This window comes from Arvicola amphibius, chromosome 6 (assembly GCF_903992535.2).
Source record: "Arvicola amphibius chromosome 6, mArvAmp1.2, whole genome shotgun sequence".
In the NCBI taxonomy this organism is placed as follows: Eukaryota; Metazoa; Chordata; class Mammalia; order Rodentia; family Cricetidae; genus Arvicola; species Arvicola amphibius.
The window spans coordinates 77659214-77677567 of NC_052052.2; the positions used below are offsets into that span (position 1 = coordinate 77659214).

The 18354-nt window shown below is 38.5% G+C and overlaps 1 protein-coding gene across 1 annotated transcript; it reads right to left on the reverse strand.

Annotated features, from left to right (window-relative positions):
- Positions 1–17276: 17276 nt before the first annotated feature.
- On the reverse strand, positions 17277–17932 carry LOC119817500 (dCTP pyrophosphatase 1). The gene has a single exon (XM_038334770.1). The coding sequence runs from the start codon at positions 17930–17932 to the stop codon at positions 17408–17410; it is 525 nt and encodes a 174-aa protein (XP_038190698.1). The 3' UTR covers positions 17277–17407.
- Between the last annotated feature and the right edge of the window lie 422 nt (positions 17933–18354).

Consider the following 18354-nt stretch of genomic DNA (forward strand, 5'->3'; position numbering starts at 1 on the left):
CTGGTTTAATGAGCAAAATAATTCCCAGGTAGTCTGGGTGGAAGAAGAAAATATGTGGCAGGGTTAGCAATCACGTCTTAAATACTTTGTAGGCATGGTCTTGAGCATCTCTGGGGGAGGAGCCACAATTTTGCAGGCTTTCTGAGACTGGGCAGGGTTTGGAGTTTGGGGTCCCTGAGGCAGAGCTCCACCTGAAGATCCTAGACTCCTTGAGTATATGGGTGCCAGCTCAAGTCTGGCTGCTTCTTGTGGTCATGGGACAACATGAGGTGGGGGAGTCAGTGGGATCACAGAGTTAGGGGTAAAGAAGCATTCAGTTAGCTGCTATCCTGGAGACCTCAGGCATTATTCCTTGAAGGATCAGAGGAGGCAAATTGCTTGGCTTTATAGAGGCATTTCACACCTATAAAAAAACAGCAGATATGGTGGCTCAGATATTTCTGAAGCACACATCATACCCCAATTTGTCATGCCATTCCCTCCAAGAATCTGTGACATCAGTGCTGGTACTACCTTTCTGGACCAAAGGGCATATTTGCTCTTTAATTTGGCTCATTCACCAGGGCACATATCTATTACATTTTTCTGACAGTCTTCACTCTTTCTGCAGCTATCCCTGTTCATAGGGCCAGTATTAATAATCTGCTTTTTTTCTAAACAACTTTCTTCTTTTTCCCTTCAAGGAACAGATACCTGAGGCCTCCAGGATGGCAGCTAACTGAATGTTTCATCACCCATAGCTCCCCCAGAGCATGAACTCACCAAATACCCCAAACCTTCATAGTCCCTTGCCCACAGAGATTAGCCAAACTTGAAGAATTGCCCATATACCCATGGAGTCTGGGGTGTTCTTGTGGAACTCTGCCTTGTTTCCTCAACTCCAAATCCTATGCAGTCTCAGAAAGCCTACTAAATGGTGGCCCCTGCCCCACAGATGCTCAAAACCATGCCTATCCTATCAGTACACTTGCCGTGTGGTTTCTCCTTCCCCCCACGACTACTAAGAAGTTGCTTTGCTCATAAAACATTGATTTTAAATTCAGCCTGAAATAATTTATTGTATCGACAGAAAAACTTAACATTTGGGTATGGAAAATTTTCACTACAAAGTGCCTCCTTCTCCACACTAGGTAGAGAAAAATTAGTAACACACTTTATTGACATCTTCCTGAGTTACTTATAAATAGGAAAATTCTTCCTTATGAGAATATTGGATTCAAGTTTAGCACGTCCGAGGTCAAGGAAAACTCTTATTTCTGTCTCTTTTTAATCATGTGTGATCTGGAGATGTTGATTATGTCTATGACCTATAGGTTTCTGAAACATATATTGATGCAGATCGATTAATGTAGTGTATATAATGCAGAACTCAACGTAAAGTGAAATACTAAGATTGATGTATTTATTTATGCTTTCTTTTGACTGCCAGCTTCCAAATAATGACATGGAGACTTCTTAGTTATGACTGCTTGGCCTTACTTTAGGCTTGTTCCCAATTAGATCTTATAATGTACATTATATAAGTCTATGTTCTGCCACATGGCTCATCACTTCTCCTCAGTACAGTATATCCTACTTCCTTTTTGTGTGGCTGGTGGATCTCCTATCTCTCAGATTCTTTGCCTTAGTTCCTCTGTCTCCATGGAAGTTCCACCTATTCTCTCCTGAATGACAATTGGCCATTAATCTCTTTATTAAACCAATCAGAAAGTGTTTTGGCAAAGACACATCTTCACAGTGTACAAAAAGATTATCCCACAACATTTCTTCCATTTTTTCTAAATCAAAAGGAAAGGTTTTATCACTAAAACGTATAGCTACACACAATAAGAACACTTATCCTGTAAAAATTACATTCACAATATCCAGTCCATTTGCATTTGTCCACTTTGGAGAAAGTAGACTATTATCTACCTAACTTGGTGAGTTCAGTTTTTTACTTAAATAACTTTCTATCATAACTTGTATTACCAGCCTAAATATATCCTTTTAGACTTTAAAATATTTTCTTAACTAACTTAAGCTTTTTATGTCTTTCAAACTTACAAACTTTGCATCTCTTTTATGAGTTTCTTTTCTGAATTTTGTAATAAGAAAAATGGTAAAACTATAGCTAAGTTAGTCTTCATGTACCATAGCCTGAGATAGCAACTCCCAGTACTGCACTGAGGGTAGCAAAAAGAATGCCTTCAGAGTAGCTGAGCTTTAAAAAAAAATGTTCTAACTTGACTGCTAGACTTTTCTCTCTGAGGATAAATAAGGAAACAGACACTGAAGCATGATTAATAAAAGCTCATGGTCAGAAATTGGGGTTCAACCTGCAGTTCCAAAAAGCACAACAGCCAGCCACTGGCTCTTAACTCGACCACAGTCAGAAAATGGCAATCCTGTCTCTAGGAATCTCTCAGAATGAGACTGTGTCTGAGGGACATTTCCCCTTATCTTATGTGCCTCTCTAGAACTGGGACTAATGGCATGCACAATTGGGATTAAAGGCATGCACCACTTAATTTCTCTGGCAACTAGTGTGGCTACTGGGATTAAAGGTGTGTGTCATTGCATTGTGGTTACTGGGATTAAAGGTGTGCATTAGCATAACCTGGTCAGTGGAACTGTTTTACTCTCAGATTTTCAGGAAGTCTTTATTTATTAAAATACAATTGAAATGCCACTACAACACACTTTCTGATAGTAACATAAAGAACGAGCATACACTTTCCTGATGGTAACCTTCTCTTGTACTTCATCTTAAATGCATTTCCTCCTGAAAATCTCTCCATCTACACACAGCTACATCTCTTTACATACAGCTGCACGACACTTCTCTCTCCGTCTCTCATCCTTCTCTTATTGCACATTCTGCTACATACCTCTTTCAGCACACACACACACACACACACACACACACACACACACACACACACACACACACTCATCTCACATATCTCTTCTACAGAAAAGCCTCTGGAGAAATATAAAGCACATTTTCAGGGTCACGGAGAACTTCTTGAGTAAACAATTAGAAAAAGAGCCATACAAATTGCAGTTTCTCCCAGGCAAGGGAGTTCAGGCAAACTTGGTATGGTGAATAATGTAAGCACATAGTTCTGAGTGGTCAGACTTCCCAGACAGAAAGTGATATTAACATTCACTACTTAAGCAATAAACAGCTCATTGACTGAGCCTGGAGGTTATGAGTGGGTGCAGAAAGTCTGTTACTGCAGGGGGTTGGATCTACCAAAGTTGCTTCATGACTGACTATGAATGAGCAATAAATACCTGGGAATTTGTCTTTGTGTATTCATCACCAAGGGACACCAGTTTGGTTTGAATTTGTCATGAAGTCTATAATTAGCTGTTTTTGTGACTGAGAATACTCTTACTTTCCCATGTCATCCTGAGTAATGAAAAATATCCAAGCATTATTTGTATTCATTAGATTTATTCATATTAAGCAGAAATCATCTTTCTGACCATCCACAGGATTATGTGTGCCCAGTAGATGCAATGTTTTTATGAGGTAAACACCTAAATATTGGAAAAATACTCCTAGCTGTTCTTTGGGAAGGAATTTATGCACATAAGAAAAATTTTGGATATAGACCACCAGTTTTTTTTTTCTATCAGTGATCTCATAGTCTTTCCCAAATGGGACTCCCCAGCAGTGAGTTATTTGTCTAGCAGTTTGACTTGTATACTATTAGCTGCCATCCATTGTACATTCTCAGTGGTCTCTAGTAAAACCATTGCAACCAGCAGCTGTCAGCATCACCCCCACGAGATACCTGAAAAGGATAAAATACTACCACGGTTAACAGGAAGTACAGAACAAGCAACTTCCAAAGCTATAGAAATAAAAGAGATACCTGGCTGGCTGATCCATTATTTGAGGTTCTTCTGAAACATTCGAATAACCATCATTAGCCTACAGACCAAGAATATCTGACTGAATTTTTTTGTGAAGGAGAAATTTTGAAGGACTGGCTTCCTTGTCTTGAAAAAGTTTGACAAGAGACTTCTTGTGTGTCTAGCAATATGGCAGCATATTGTTAGCTGTCAAAGCAAGGGAATTTTCTTACCCAGCAGCAAGCTTTGTCACACTGAAAGCAAACTCCATATGGAGTTTCTTTGTTGCCCATCATCTTCTCTGAATTAGTGTTGCCAAGGGCAGACATATTTCACTGTTATGGAAAACCTTACATTTATTAAAACATTTAAAGTTCCATGTCCTGTATATTTCTGAAGTATTTGAAGGCCACCTATCTAAGATATATCTCTGTTTAACCTTGAAAAAATACCTAACATGACTACAAATTTTTATTGTTATAGATTACTAGCTACTAATCTTCAATTTTAATTTTCTTAAACAGTTCTTAATAATAGCTTTCAATGACTAAAACTTTACATTACATCTTGGATTAGCTGTATAGTTACAATACCTTAAATAAGACTACAAACATATATACAATATGTCAAAACAAAAATACATTAAAAATTTTAAAATACACAAATATCCATAACAACATAAAATATTTGAGACTATTAGTTACCCTTTTGTCCTATCATTACTATATACCCTCTTTCTTCACCAGATAGGAGAAAAAGAAGGATAGAGGTAAAAGAAAGAAAAAAAAAGAAAGAAAGAAATTCTCTAATCTAAACTCCTTTGTTTAGCTTACTCTCTGACTGTGACCAAAAACAACTTGCAACTAACCCACACATCCATAACCCACCTAACAATCAAAAACAACCAACAGCACATCTTGAAATTGTAGGCATGCTTTTCTTATATTTATTTCCTGTTATCTATGGGTCACATCTTTAGGTAACCCTAAAATAATTGTGATAATGGTCAAAACTTAGGAGAGGTAGTTTTACCACTTATTGTTCAGTCTTTGTCTGGTGAGAAAATACAGAGCATATGTGAAGTCCCGGCTAGTGTAATCTGGGAGGCTGAAGAATCACAGCTAGTTGTTTTGAAGTGCTACCTGGCTAATGTAATCTGGGAGGCTGAAGAATTACAGCTAGTTGCTTTAAGTGCTTATGGATGTAGATTTTTGAGGAAAGGGAAACAGACTTATTCTGAGAGCTACTTGTCTCTTTCATTGGTGTCTTGCTTTTTGGTTCTGAAAATACACAAATTTTTAAAGGTAAAAATAACTGCATTAACACAAATATGTAATGTGTGGTGTGTACAAACCATCTAAAGAAGATTCTGAGCTCTATGCTTGAGCAGGTAAAAGACATCTGTCAACTTTATAAGTCCATATGGGTTGCATAACCAAACTGTAATAAAAATCTCAATCCATACCATATGAAAATATGGTATGTAATAATTCACGAAGTCTTTATAGTTAACATGATTTCCTATGTCTCACCCAGTCTCAGAGATGTTCCCAAATAGAGAGATCAGTTTTTATGTCATTTTTCTTGTATTTTTTTTTTTTTTTGCATTTCTCTTCATATTTGCAGCCAAGATTTTCAGGATGTCCCCCCAGTCAAATCTGGTCATTCTTAATTTTGAAGAAATCCATAGATTTTTGTTTTCTGTAAAAGCAAAGACTTAACCTTTCCTCCAACACAGCACATTTCCTGACTTCCAATGTGAAGTTATATATACTTAAAATAAATAGGTTGGTTTAATTTAGCAATTTTTCTTCTATCTTGCAATGTCTCTCTAAAGTTGTTGTTTTTTGATCATTAGCATTTAAATGATTTAAAATTAGTAAAGCACTACATAGGTTTCAAACAACTTTTCTCATCCTTGTGTAGCTTATTGTTTTTATATTACTTTCTTTTCAGAGACTACTTTGTTATTTTTAAACTATTTTTTTCTATGACTGTCTATACCCACTTTCATTTCTTTCTTCTACACCTAAGCACAGTTTCAGGTATACTGTACCTGTTCTGTGGTTTTCCCCGTCTGGACCTGGCTTTCTGCCTTGTGAGCTAAGCTGTAAATGGCGAGACCACAAATTACACTCCTCTACTCAGCATATGCTCTTGTGGCTGGCTTTATCCCACTCTGGTCAGTCCAGCGGGCTACCCCACTGATTTGGAGCTGCAGCTGTGGTTTGCCTCTCCATGATAGCCTCGCCTCATGTCTGTGGCCATCAGCAAGGAGCCATGCCCATCTACCCCATTTCTGGGAAGCTGGTGGACCCGTGTTGCAGCAGGCATTTCTACCTACTGCTTAGTAATGTGCCAGCTATTTCAGTGCTCAACTGCACAAGAGGGACTCTTAAAGGAGCCAGGCCTCTGTACCCAGCAAGCACCAGGCCTGCTTAAAAGACAGTAGTTATGAAGAAGTCATGTCCAATTCTGGGTGCACAACTTTTCTAAGATTTCTCAATCCCTGTATTTGGATAAACATCCCCAATGATCAATGCCAAAGTCTTGCTTGGACCACCATTACTCAGATAAAACACAGAGAATTCTTATTAATTATAAAAGCTTGGCCTTACCTTAGACTTTTGTTCCCAATTAGCTCTTATAATTGAAATTAACACATTTATATTAATCTACATTCTGCATCATGGTTTATAACCTCCCCTCAGCACAGTATACCCACTTCCTCTGCCTCTTGATTGGGGAATGCCTGCCTCTCAGATTCTTTCCCCAAGTTCCTCTCTCTCAAGAAGTTCTCAATAATAGTTTTTGACAAATCAGATCTTTATTAAACCAATTAAAATGTGCCTTTTCAGAATCAACATTGTATAAAAAGATCAACCACAACAGATATGCTTTATAATATCCATATTACTAAACAAAATGATGAAAATGCTAACAGCAATGGTAAGTACCTCTAAACATTCTATATGTTAGCAGCTTTTCTAAGTACTTTTCAAGTAATATTTCATCAGCAGGTACTGAAAATTATTAAACTAATATTGTGATTTTATACATGGAAATATGTATCTTCTTCTCTATACAAGTAGAAGCAGAGATCAGAAATGCCATTTAACTCACCAATAGCAAAGATCTAACAAATAGTAGACCTAGAATTGAAATTAATGTAATCTAAAGCCAAAGACTATCTTTATTTATTTATTTATTTGTTTGTTTGTTTGTTTATTTATTTATTTTAGAGCTTTAGTGGGGATAAAGGAAGGCTTTTCTAGGCTACTTATTCAATTCATAGTAATGCTTTTTTTAGTTCTACTTTTTATAGATGTCATTCTACAAATATTTGCTGAAATCAATAATTTTTAAAGTTTTATGATTATACTACAACATTTTGTGTTTTGTAAAATCACAAATTAATAAAGAAATCTTCCAAATCCTCCAATAAAATGTATTTTTTTGCCTTTTTAATGAGAATTTTTAAAAATACAATCTCTTCTCATTTTACGTAGCTATCCCTGTCCTACTCCTTCCCCTTCTCCATACCCACTTTTTAAAAAGCCATAATTTCTTAATTGATTCTTTGAAAATTTCGCATCATGCACCAAATTCTCCTCATTTCCCAGTTTCTTATATCTTCCCTTTACCCTTGCATCATCCCCCCAAAATATTAAAGCCAAAGCAAAACAACAAAAGTCTCCCCACTGCTCCTCTGCTTTTGCCCCTCTCCATCACCTCTTCATTTGGCTTTGTGGCAGTTGGGGTCAGGTCTCCTGTACACTTTGTTCTATCAGCGTTACTGAAAACCATTGCAATCAGTCATTGGCCTGCTCAAGGTTTCTATTTCGCCACCATCACTGGACCTTCACCAAAACTCTTCTTGGATATCCCACTATTGACCTGGTCAAGGAAATTTGGTGGCCATCTTTCCACAAGACCAGTTTTTTCACATTCTACAGTAGATTATAGGTTGGTTAGATGTTAGTATGGACCAATCCATGGCCCTGAAGGTAGGCCTGTGTAGTATTTGAACTAGTCAGACCTGACTGCTGGGGCAACCCTCCTCAGGCAAGGGGCAGAGCCAGCTCTACTATAACAATGCAGTAAGGTCCAGTTCTCCCATACCTGTGGTACGGGATGGGACCTTCTTTTCTGAGTACAGGGGTCAGCGCTCTTGTGACAGTTGGGGCCTGTTCTCCTGCTACAGTGTCCAGTGAGGGACAGGGCTACCTTTCCAAAGCCCAATAATGGACAGGGCCTGACTAGCCTTGCACTCTGATTTTATCATTCTTGGCTCTTATGCACTTCTGTGGTAACACAGTACACAGATACCAACACAGACTTCATCTGAAGCAGGATCATGGACCCAGACACGGCAATTGGCAGAAGCAAAGGCCTTGGCACAATGATGACCCCAATGATAGATTAGCTTATCTAGATCAGTTTGGCCCAGGGATATGACCATGGTCTCAGACGCTGACAAGACCCCAGGTATCAAGAAGGCCCTTGGTGATAACAGGAACCATGAACAGCAACTCAGACCCAGGCTGCTGTGGGGACACTGATAGAGATATAGCCCTTGGCAACAGTGTGGGCATGGGTGACACCATGGCCTTGGGTGGCAGCACAGGCCACTCAGGTAAGCATGGCTCTTGTGGCAGCATGGCCCTAAGACACCAACATGGCCCCATATCGTGGACCAGACCAGAGACATTTGGTAAGACCCTTGGTGTTAGCAGGAGCCAAAGATATCAATAAAGACCTTGGCTATAGCAGCGCCACACACCTAGATATGGTCCTCAGTTGCAGCTTGCATTTAGATATCACCATGGCCCAGGGAGCAGTATAGGTCACCTAAATTGTCATGGCCCCAGTAGCAGCAGGGTCCTTCGACACTAACATGGTCATGGGTGGCAGCACAGACCCGGGCATCTTCATGCCCTTTGGTTTCAATATGAGCCATGCATTTTAAGACAGACCCTGACTGAGGTAGGACCACAGACACAGACACAGCCCTCAGCAGAGCCTGGACAAGAGCTCACCATGGTCCTGGGTAACACACACACACACACACACACACACACACACACAAATTATAGTAAACAAATACACTGAGAACTTCCATGGTCTGGTTGTAAGAACAATGGAATATTTTAGAATCCTCTGGCTGACTTTAATAACTGGAGTTGGGAAACTTCATAACTTCATCCTCATTTCAACCTTTGGAGGCAGACAGGTCTAATACCCATACTCTGCATTCATGAAGACTGTTGCTTGGGTAAGTTGATTGACTTGAATAAGCATATGCAAAAGAAGTATCAAAGCTACATTTTAAAACAAGATCTGCATATAATAGTATCCAGTGATTTTACATTCCTGACTACACTACAACCTTTATTAACAACAAAACCAAAACAACTGAGGTGTAATTATTTTAGATAGTGGGGGGCATGTGCACACACACATACACATTTATGTTTGTATGCACAGACATTATATGTGTATATATGGTGGCCATTATCAATTTCTAGTGACTAACTTAAATACATTCTATTTTGTTTTTGAGACCAGGCCTGCCACTGAACCAAGATTTCACTAATTAGGATAGGCTGGATATCTGGCCAGGCTGGGCATATTAAAGGGTCTCATTTTCTCTTGTTTCATTATTAAGATTATAGGTACATAAATTGTACCACTTTTTTTGGTTTGTTGGCTGGTTTTGATTTATCTTATTTTTCCTTGATGCTGGTTATCTGAACTCAGGTTTTCATGTGTTCATGACAAATTCAGTATTGCTGAGTTACCACCCTAGCCCTACAATAATTGTTCTTAAGTACTGTCTTACAGTTTTTATTGCTATGAAGAAACACCATGAACATGACAACTCTTATAAGGAAAACATTTAATTGGAGTGACTTGCTTACAGTTTCAGAGGTTCAGTACCTTCTTGTCAAGCAGAGAACATGGTAGCATGTAGGCAGACATGATGCTGGAGGAATAGCTTAAAGTTCCAGACCTTGCAAGCAAAAGGAAATTGATTGACTGTCACACAGGGGAAAGTTTGAGTAAAAGAGACCACAAAGCCCACCCCCACACTGAAACACTTTCTCCATCAAGACCACCCCTCCTAATATCGCCACCCCGTTTAGGGGCCATTTTCTTTCAAATCACCATAAGTGCTTATGAATAAATTTTATTTTCTGAAATTTTATTTCTTTTCTTTCCTAAATTTTAATTTCTTTCTCACTACCATGCATATCCCTTGCTTAGAGAACAGGAATAATGAGTTCAAACTAATTTCTAATGATAATTCCCACTCATCAAGTATGGGCATACACTATCCCAACAATTTATAAATATAGATATGAAAACTTGGAAATTCTTCTTTTATCCTTGGAAAACAAAGGTGATGAAATTGAAGTTGAGGATTTCAAAAATGTTATTCAACTAGCTCCTGGGTACTTTAAAAGATTTGTCTTATAGTTGCACTTGGGGTGCTCTTATTGAACCAAAGGCTACAAGAAAAGCCATTAGTGTTTCTAATGTATGTTCTAGCAATTGTACTTGGCTCAACCCAACCAGTCTCAGATTCTGCTTTAGCTATTAAGAAAATCTTTGGGCGACGGCCATTTCTTACATTTTTTTTCATATGTCAAGTGCTGGGTAGCAGGCTTTAGGGCTTAAAATGTGTTCACAGTCATTACCTTATCACAGTTTATCTTTATAACAACATTATTGGTTGCTTAGCATTAGTTTTAATTTGCCAGTGAAGAATTGAAATTGTTTCCATAGATAATTAATTGTGCAATGTCACTCCAGGGGTTAGTATTGAAGGAGAACAAGGGTGAGTGGATGGACATGCCTTATTCTCTTTTATGTTAGAGCAATTCTAGAGGGTCCACTAGTTTCAGATGGCATAAAGAGTTCTCATATATGAAGCTTGTGGAGGCCCAAAAATTAAAACTTACTTCTACCTTGTGTGAAGGTCAGAAAGTTTCAGCTTGCTCAAAGTTATTGCCATTCCACCCTGACCAAAGGTCAGGGAGCTGGTACTTCTACTCTTTCAAGGTTATTGTCTCTTTCTATCTCAAACAAAGGTCTCACTTAGATTTAGATCAGAGAGTTTTGCTTGCTCAAAGTTATTGTCAACAAGTGTGGCTAATATCCCGACCTTGTATTTCAGGTACAGAGAAGTAGATCTGTTTCTACCCCAAACAAAGGTTTAAGGAACCAACTAAGTTCCTATTTCCTTAGAGAGAGAACAATGGATTATACCCAGGAAGTGTTTTTCCTACAGAATGTTTTGGTTGTCTTGTTCTAGCAACAGAATGTTTAATTTAGAATGTAGCCTGTAACCTTCATTTCCTTGTATCATATTAATGCAGCTTTTGCTCTTACTCCTACCTTTTGGGGTCATAGTATTTTAAGTAAATGGAAATTAAACATGGGTAATTTCAGTATTCACTGGAACTCCTGTCTGGTACTATCCAATATTTCTGTTTTATTATTTTTACTTGCATATTTGTACTCTTTACTAACATTTCTAATCCACAAGCTTCTACCTTGGTAAACGATATTACTGTTGAAGGTGGTCTCCTACTGCAGTTATGGTGATAGACTTTTAATAAAGATGGAAATGTTTACAGGCCCTTTCCTGTAAACACGATATGTGATTAACCATTGTTAAACTCAACATTGTATTAGTCAGAGTTCTCTAGAGTCACAGAACTTATGGAATGAATCTCTTTATTCATATATATGGGAATTTATTGGAATGACTTATAGGCTGCAGTCCAACAATTGTTAGTTATAAATGAAAAGATCAAGAATCTGGAGTTGATCAATCACCTGAGGCTGGTTGTCTCCACTGGTCTTCTGTATGTGCTGCCATCACAAGGAAGTAGGCTCCAATGCCAATGAAGGAATGCATGTGCTGATGAGGTGAAGGCAAGCAGGCAAAGGATAAACACACCACCTACCTTTTCCCATTGTCCATGCAGCAGAAAGAGTACTCCAGATTAAATGTGTGCCTTCTAGCTTCAAGTTCTGGATTAAAGATGTGTGTCATTCAGCCTCAAGATCCAGATCAAAGACATGTTGTCTTCTTGCCTCAAAGTATGGATCACAAGTGTGGCCTCTGCTTCTAGATCATTTCAAATTTAGTCAAGTTGACAACCAAGAATAGCCATCATAAATATGAAGGAAATGACTGAGTTTAATCAAAAATTGTTTTTTTATAGTAAGTGCGGTGGGGAATCCTCAGTGAGTTTTCATATTTATGATGTGCTTCAAATCTTCAAACAATTAGAAAGCCAATCCATTTAGAAATAAGCTCACACCTAAGCAAATATGCTAAATAATTCTCAGAATTATCTAAGCCTGTTTGAATCTCCATTTTAGCTTTGGAACATATGGTTTATAAACAAAGAAATTTATTTCCCATAGTTATTGGAGGCTTGGAAGTTAAAATTCAAGTTACCAAATGGCAGAGGCAAATCTTTTATTTTTCTTTTATTCTTCTCTCAGACATTATACCCTGACTGCAGTTTCCCCTTTCTCCACTCTTCCCAATCCACACCATAGTCTCCCTTCTCTCAGATCTGAAGGGGTGTCGTCGATTGGTAGTAAAAATTAACCAGACCAGCTTAATATAAAATATTTAGCTTTAATAAACAGAAGAAAGGGAACTTATAAAACCAGGGGTCCAGTGATCCAGGAGCGCAGGAAGGAAAAGAGGAAGGGGCAAGCACACCTGGATGTTTTATCTGTTTTTCTGTGACCCCAGGGGACACACCCTAAACAGAATGTGATTGGCTGAAGTTCCCCATCACAGATCCTCTTCTACTTTATATCCCTTCAAAAAGAATAAAAAAGGAGTAAGACTTGGCCTGCTGGGAATATCAGTCAAATAAAGCATGATATAAAAAGCTATAACAGTCTTGTGTGTAGATCCTCAGTTACAAGTCTCCTTGTTTTCTGATATCATGTCTCTCATTGGTAGATGCTTACTGATTTGACTAGTTTGGATAGCCAGTGAGTCTCAGAAATATGTCTGTCACTCTAGTTTGGGGATTGTGAGCATGTACCACCACATCTACCTCCTTTACATGGTCTCTGAGGATTGAACTCATGTTCCCACTCTTACTGAAAATGAAATTTAGGGACTGTTCCATCTCCTTAACTTCCCCATTAATGTCTCTTTTTATAAGGGTTCAATTCCCATCGTGAGGACTAGTTCCTCATGACTTAGGTACTTTTCAACTGTCTCACTCCTTCACCATTATTTTAAAAGGTCAAAATTTCATCATGAAAATCTTGCTAGAACACTAATCTTTACATCATGGCAGATGACACAAGTGTGACAGGGATCATTTCCTTAAAGTATTATTTTATATTTTGATAGTGAATCTACATATTTAGTTAATCCATTGAAATATTTCAAATAATATATTATTGAGGTAATAAAAAACAAACTTCACAATAGCAGAATGACTCATTCTATCACACTAAAGTCCTTTTTATAAATAACTGAAGTCCTTTTTATAAAAAACTGTATTATGAAATAGAATTTGTCATATAAATACATCTGTCTGTGAATTCTATATTCAAAACACAATTTCATAAGAAATAGCTGTTGTACTGGTGTTTGTTTTGCTGTTTGGTTTCACTATGCTGCTCGAGTTTCATAAATAAGTTGATTTTTTCAGGAGAGGAGAACAAACAATGCTTCTAGACTATTCCTAGACCTACGCTTGAGTAATACTATAATGGAAGTAATTGAAATCTTCATGGGTGGTCCACAAGAATATTGTTTACTCTTTAAATGGGGGCCACATATCCCATAAGTATGCACTGGAGAATGAGGCAAGGCATTGAGCTATTTTTATATGAGAAGAGAGAGAAATAACATGTGTATAGTCAGTCCCCAATTTCTGATAACTCAACTCTGATTTTACAGTGGTGAAAACACAACACACATGCGGTAGAAAGTATACTTTCTTTTAATGATGAGGATGTTTTCCCAGGTCACCAGTCAGTGGAGCCATTTTCTGTCATCATTCTGGCAGCAGTGAACCACAGGTTCCAGTTAGCTAGACATATGAGCACAAGAACAGACAAACTATTCCCCATGGCATATTGGATTGTTAAACTTTTGTTTTTCTGTAGATGTATGACAGACATTTGAATATGCTGTATAAGTTAATTAAGCCATTTCAACTTCGGATGGTTTTATTGAAATGAAGATTCATCATAAACCTCAGAAGATCTATGCTTTAAGTAATTGGCCACTTTGGAGAGGATACATTGCAAGAGCGCTAATGGTCTGAGGAAGAGAGACTAGAGAAAAAAAATCCCATATTCTGAAAGAAACATAAGATAGTCTAAATCCAGTTTGAAGCATTTGGAATGGAGAAAGGACCAGATTCCTGAGACATTCCGGTGCAATAATGAGCTCTTTCACTGGTAATGATGATTACTGTTTTACAGCACAGAAGTTGCACACTTGTGCTAAATACTTCTAGGGTCTGTAGACTTCATACCAAAAATTAGTAAAGGGCAATTTTGTCAAACTTACTGCCTTGTATATGTTCCCTTAACAGATATTTGTTGATCTGATTTGATTACATTATATGGCGTACAACCCAATTAAATTAAGCCATATCTTCACACAGAATCATGCTATGCAGAAAATACACACATATGTGTAAAACAATAAAATTACCACATTTCAGCCTTACAATTCAGAATGAAAGACCTGTTTATGAAGTGGATGATAAAAATGGCAGTAGATAGGATGGGTGAGTGGTAAGGAAATGACCAGTAGGAGTTTCTTTTCTTCCAACACTCTAAGGCCTGAGAACTGTAGTGAGACAGAGAAATCACCAAAGGGAGAATCTGTTCCCTCTTCGCAGATATGAATGAGTAAATGGAAATTCTCCTTCATTAAAATTCTATGGAGATAAAAAATGAAAATTTGTAGATAATTAGCTGATTTCTCTATTTGCAGAAACTTGGTTGAGCATAAATAAAGAATGGCCCTGCTATCCATGCATGGGGACATCAGCTACAAATGGAAAAATCTGCTGATCATCATTACAGGAGATTCTTCATGTCATTTGCTTTGAAGCATTAGCAAAAAGGAATGCATAGTTAGCCAAAAGGTGGCTTCTTCTCTGTTCGCTGACCCTGAATTTGCTTCAGTCACAGCTCAGTGAGAAATGAGGCTATTGTTTCCAGTGGTAGAGACACAGTAATAAGAGAATGGAGACCTGACCATGATCTTACTAACAATGGATCTTATTAGTTACAGGAGCATTGTAACCCTAGAACAAAAGTCGGTGGCTCACTGATTTCAGCCTAATTTCACCTTTGCAAATTGCTACAAAGTTTTCCTTTCCTAATGTTATCCATACAGCATGGCCACATTGTCCAGTGGAGAGCCTTTGCTAATTTTGGGAGAGTCCACATACTTTGGTCTTTCTTTGATTCCTTACCCAAACTTGAATCAGTCTAATCTTTACTGCAATTCTCATTGGTCATTAGCCTTAAACATGAAAATGATCAATATGATCAATTTTACCAGGAGCCATCTATGATATACTTGTTAGTGTTAATCATTGTTTTAGTCACATTTCCTAAATGTGGCAGTGCATATTTATTTTAATGTACTGTCATCATTATTAATCTTGTCTGATCAAAGTTGGAAGGCAGTGCATGTATGTACCTTGCCATTTTAATACTTTTCCTTTTTTTTCTCTTTTAGGACATGGGAGCAGTCAGGTTGTAAAATTCAGGATTTGCAGGGCTTCCTCATGTGTCTTTTGTCTCATGTAGCTTTCTCAAAAGCTCAAACACAGGCTAAATAAAAGTATGATTTACTCTACTTTTATAACTAAGGCACCAGTAGTGTCTTGAAGTTCTTGATCAGACTACTGCATGGTAAAACAGTACTTAACCACTGTTTGATGGTGATGACACCTTCCTTCTCTGATAAGTTTGTGCAGTGGACCACATGTCTTAACTGGAACACAATATGGACTGTTTCTCTTTTACCTTGTGATTTCAAGCCCCATTATTCAGAAATTTGGAGAAATTCTAATTTTGTTGTTGCTTTTTCTTATAAATATGTCACTGATTTTTATCTGCAATGTTTCTTTTTGTCTAAAGTAGGTGTTGGCATGGATTTTAGAAAGCAAGATATTTCTATGGAAAAATTATAATGAATAAGTTCAAACAAAGGAATACCTCTCAAGTACTATAAGCAGGTCTGGGAACCAAGTCAGTGTAGAATTTAAAGTAAAACCTAATTAAAATTGTTCCTAAGAGAGAGAGAGGTGGGGGAGCAAGAATGGTTTCAATGACTGTTTCTTTATTTCTCATAGAGAGTTCAGAGGTAAGCAGAAGAAGGTTTCAGACAGCCATACAAATTATAATTTCTGGTCATCACTGCCACTGAGAATATCCTAGACACATGACGTAATGCAACTTCATCTATAAAGTGAGCAATACTCACCTGGTGAAGATGTTAAAAACTGATTTAGATACAAGAAAAAAATGTCTGTCTGTCTTTGGCTGAGATACAATGGGCACTTTACAAAGCTCATCTCTTAATTCAGTGTTTTACTTTGTTAACAAGCCTTTCCCTCCTTTTGCTTACTTCTTCATTTCCAATATTTCTCTATTTTATTCTTTTGTTTCTTAAATTTGAATGACAAGATATTAAGTAATTACATCATTAAATATAGAGAGGGGCTAAAGAGGTGTCTCTGTTAGGTGCCCTTCTTGCTCTTGCTGAGTAATTGGGTTCTGTTCCCTGTACTCACATGGTGGTTTACAACTGTATATAACTCCACATCCAGAGAATTTGATGTCCTATTATGGTCTCCATAAGCATTTATGGGTATATGCAGACAAAATATTCAAACAAATAAATCAAAAAGTTTTTTTTTTTTTTGGGGAATATAAAGCAGTTTAATGATGACTTGCTTTACATGGGAAGGTAAGAGGGGTCACTAGACAAGGGGGGCAGGAGAGGGTGCTGGGAAACCCTCACTTCACTTATGTGCAAACAGGCTGAGGGGCAGATAATCACTACTACTGCTTTCTCTGTGTGACCCCGTTTTGGGGAGGCAGGCCTAGCAGTCTTGGGGAAGTGGTGTGCCTTAGGTTACACACCACATAAATCATTCAGTACCACCTCGCTGCAGAGGAAGAACAGAATTAGCCAGGTGAGAGGGGTGGGTGGCCTTTACTTGTACCAAGGGACCAAAGAGGAAAGGAAGCTGAATTCTGCACTCATCAAAGCCTTGTGGCCCATATTTACTTCCGGTTCTCTGCTTTTGTAAGCCTTAAGTTGAAAAGGCAAAATAGCAACTGAAAGTTGCACAGGCAGCGCCCTGCTTCTATCTAGCTACCCAAGAAAAATCTAGAAGTTGTCATGCATCACTTTATTGAGAGAGAAAAGACCAGTAGATTATCTTTTGGAAACTCTTAGGCCTCAGACCTATGATTCAGTTAAGAAGGGACTAGAACGAGTCCATCTCTGCTGTTCTGACACTGTTTCCTAGGTGGAGGCCTGGCTTTGTAGCTCAGAGGTAGGTTCTGCAGCCCCCTCTACAGCCCCCACAGCCTGGTTTTCGGGGATGGTCCCACGGGGCAAGTCTGTGTACTTGCAGGCAGAACCTCGGGAGAGATGGACTGGGTAGCGTCGTCGGTTGGTGTCCATTTTGGAAATTACTGCTCGAGGTAAATCCACACGACAACGGGCTGCTAATGCCACCAGGTAGATGAGGACGTCGCTAAGCTCCTCTTGAAGGGCTGCTCGTTCCTTTGGCAGCCAGGCTTGGGGACCAGGCTCTGCGTCAGACTTCCACTGGAAGAGTTCTGCCAGCTCACCCACTTCTCCCACCAAGGCTAGGAGCAGGTTCCGAGGCTGGTGGAACTGCTCCCAGTCCCGCTCAGCAGCAAATTCTGCATGGAGACGTCGGATGTCCTCAAGCGTGGGCTCCGGGCTGAAGCTGAACGGGCCGGCAGCAGCAGAGTCTTCTTGCCCCGCATCACCGCCCGCACCGCCACCGGCTTGGGACATTCCGCCCTCAAAAAGTTTTTTTGAAGATAAAGTCAGGCATATGCTTAGGCGTTTAAAAATTCGTCAGTTGTAATAACATTTCCAACAGCAGTGGTCACCACCCTCACCATGCATTCATAGGAAATGCATAATGTGTACAGACTTGAGTAAATTCACTGTAATAGTATTTAAATACTAGCACTTATACTGGCATTGTCTGAATCTGTTATTTAAATTATGTCTCAGGTAAATGTGTATGTGTGTGTGTGTGTGTGTGTGTGTGTGTGTGTGTGCATTTAAGTTCATCAGGTGCATGGTACGTTCTAGTTTGCTTTCTCCCTTTAGTTAGGGAACTATTTTTTCCCCATTCTACAACTATGTTGGTTTCCTCATCTTTTTCTAAATATCACCATCACAGGAAAATATTTTAAAATAACTTGGTT

Bases quoted from the DNA above. Each gene is read 5' to 3' on its own strand.
- LOC119817500 (XM_038334770.1), bottom strand. From the start codon at position 17,932: ATGTCCCAAGCCGGTGGCGGTGCGGGCGGTGATGCGGGGCAAGAAGAC.